This window comes from Cynoglossus semilaevis, chromosome 12 (assembly GCF_000523025.1).
Source record: "Cynoglossus semilaevis isolate Cse_v1.0 chromosome 12, Cse_v1.0, whole genome shotgun sequence".
In the NCBI taxonomy this organism is placed as follows: domain Eukaryota; kingdom Metazoa; phylum Chordata; class Actinopteri; order Pleuronectiformes; family Cynoglossidae; genus Cynoglossus; species Cynoglossus semilaevis.
This window is the reverse complement of record NC_024318.1, coordinates 5,290,641-5,292,670: the sequence shown is the minus strand read 5'-3', so window position 1 is coordinate 5,292,670 and position 2,030 is coordinate 5,290,641. Positions and strand designations below refer to the sequence as shown.

The window sequence follows — 2,030 nt, the reverse complement described above, 5'->3', positions numbered from 1 at the left end:
GGGCCCCCGCTGCTGTGTGTGTATGGAGGGTGGGGTGGGGGGGGTGTAGGGGGGGTGAAGTGAGTAAAAGAAGCAACAACTGTTCATTAATACTTCACTTTTCATGTGCATGTGTTAACCTGAGGTCCTGATGGGGGCCAAGGGGAGGGGCCAAGGGGAGGGGTCAGGGGGAGGTCATGGTCCAGTTCATTGTCAGTGACCTCTGAACCTGTGATTGTCACTCAACTGTCAGGCCACAGACGTTTTTATTTGTTAGTAGATGAAGTCAATTGTTCAACCCCCCCTCACCCTCCCAGTGAGGAAACTAAGTTGAAGGTCAAAGGTCAGGTGACGTTCACACTGTCAGTAGAACCAGCTCCAACGTGGCTTTGGTTCCACTGGTTCCTCATGGACATTAGACCACAGGACGTCAGAGGACAGAACCTCCAGTCAGGGTCAGTCTGAGGTCAGACCCACAGAGAACCTGACGGTCATGTGACCTCACAGGCTGCTCAGCTTCGACAACATCCTGTACCTCCATACAAGTAAACAAGACAGGCACACGCCCACATTGTGCCCTTTGACCCCCAATCAGTGTAGCTGGGTGTTGTAGGTGGGGAGGGGGTCAATATTAGACAATGGAGCCCTGACAGTGAGGGGGCAGAACAGACGACCTGTTGGCTGAAGACACGGAGACAGAGACCAGGAATCATTATACACCAGTTAGTATTATTATTATTGATATTTTTTGATATTATTATCATTATTGTTATTATTAATATTAGTAGTAGTAGGGGTCAAATCCAGGGGTTATATCCATTTTTTGCACCACAGACCGGCCTTTGGTAGTAGGGGTCAAATCCAGGGGTCAAATCCATTTTTTTGCACCACAGACCGGCCTTTAAGGTTAATATTACAAATACAACGAAATAAAATGATACGACCGACATAAAAACTGTTATTTTCTAAATATTATAATAAACATTAAGCCACTGTGCAGTCTCACACACACACACACACACACAGAACTCCATACAGAAAGAGCTGGGAATCAAACTGGTGACCTTCTTTTTTGGTAAGGCAACGGTACTCATCACAGATCCGCTCCGCAGCCTTTGGTTTCGTTGAGTGAAATGGACTTAGTCGGTGGTCTATTAGTAAGTCGTAGGATGAAACCACCAGGAGGCTAAAGGTTAGCCTAGCGATAGCTCAAAGTGAGGACAACACACAACACACAGGCTCTGTTGATTTCCTGAAGCTCTTTTCTCTCTTCCAGCCGGCGCAGCAGCTGGATGTGATTCCCTGAACGGATCACAAATATGTGTGTGTGTGTGTGTTTTTGTGGGTATTTTCTCTTGACGATGGTATCTCTCTCTCTCTCTGTGCCGCTGCATTTTCTGATATTCCGTCGGAGGTGTAAACAAAAAGAGGCAGAGAATCTTCTTCATGCAGATTGTTCTCCCGCCTGTGGACGGATCTGTAAACAGAGGAGAAAAAAAAAAAAATCAGCTCAGCTTTTTTTTTTATATCTGCACCACCGCAAATCGTTCCTCACCTCTCCGCTCCTCTCTCCGTCTGCTCCGCAGTTTGTTCCTGGACCAGTACCGGAGCAGCCTGGTGGAGGCGCTGAAGAGATTACTGTAGCCACACGTAAGGCCCCCCGTGTGTGTGTGTTTGTGTGTCTGTGTGTGTGTGTGTGTGTCTTCCTCTTCCTCTCAGTCATAATTAACCCTCCTCCTCGTTTGCTCTGAGAGGATTTACGATGATGTCACTCTTTAATGTTAACTATAAAGGAGCGTGAAGACGCGCTCTGATCTCCCATCTCCTTTTTTTCGTGCTTTTTCCTTCATCATTTAAATACCCCCCCCACTCCTCCCATCACACCCCGACCTCCTGCTGTGAAGAAGCAAAAGGCTGGAGGAGATACAGCAAAGATTCTGTTCTTCTTCTGTTCTTCTGAGCAAAGACGGAGGAGGAGGAGGACGACGGAGGCCACGGGAACTGGAACAAGGCCTGGGGGGGGGGGGGGGGGGGTTACCACGCCAAATGGT

The 2,030-nt window shown here is 48.1% G+C and overlaps 1 protein-coding gene across 1 annotated transcript in view; it reads left to right on the top strand.

Annotated features, from left to right (window-relative positions):
- Window positions 1-2,030, top strand: part of camkmt (calmodulin-lysine N-methyltransferase) — a 49,154-nt gene that overhangs the window by 42,124 nt on the left and 5,000 nt on the right. The window contains 1 exon segment of the mRNA XM_008321626.3: window positions 1,566-1,629. Coding sequence (XP_008319848.1) covers window positions 1,566-1,629 — 64 coding nt within the window.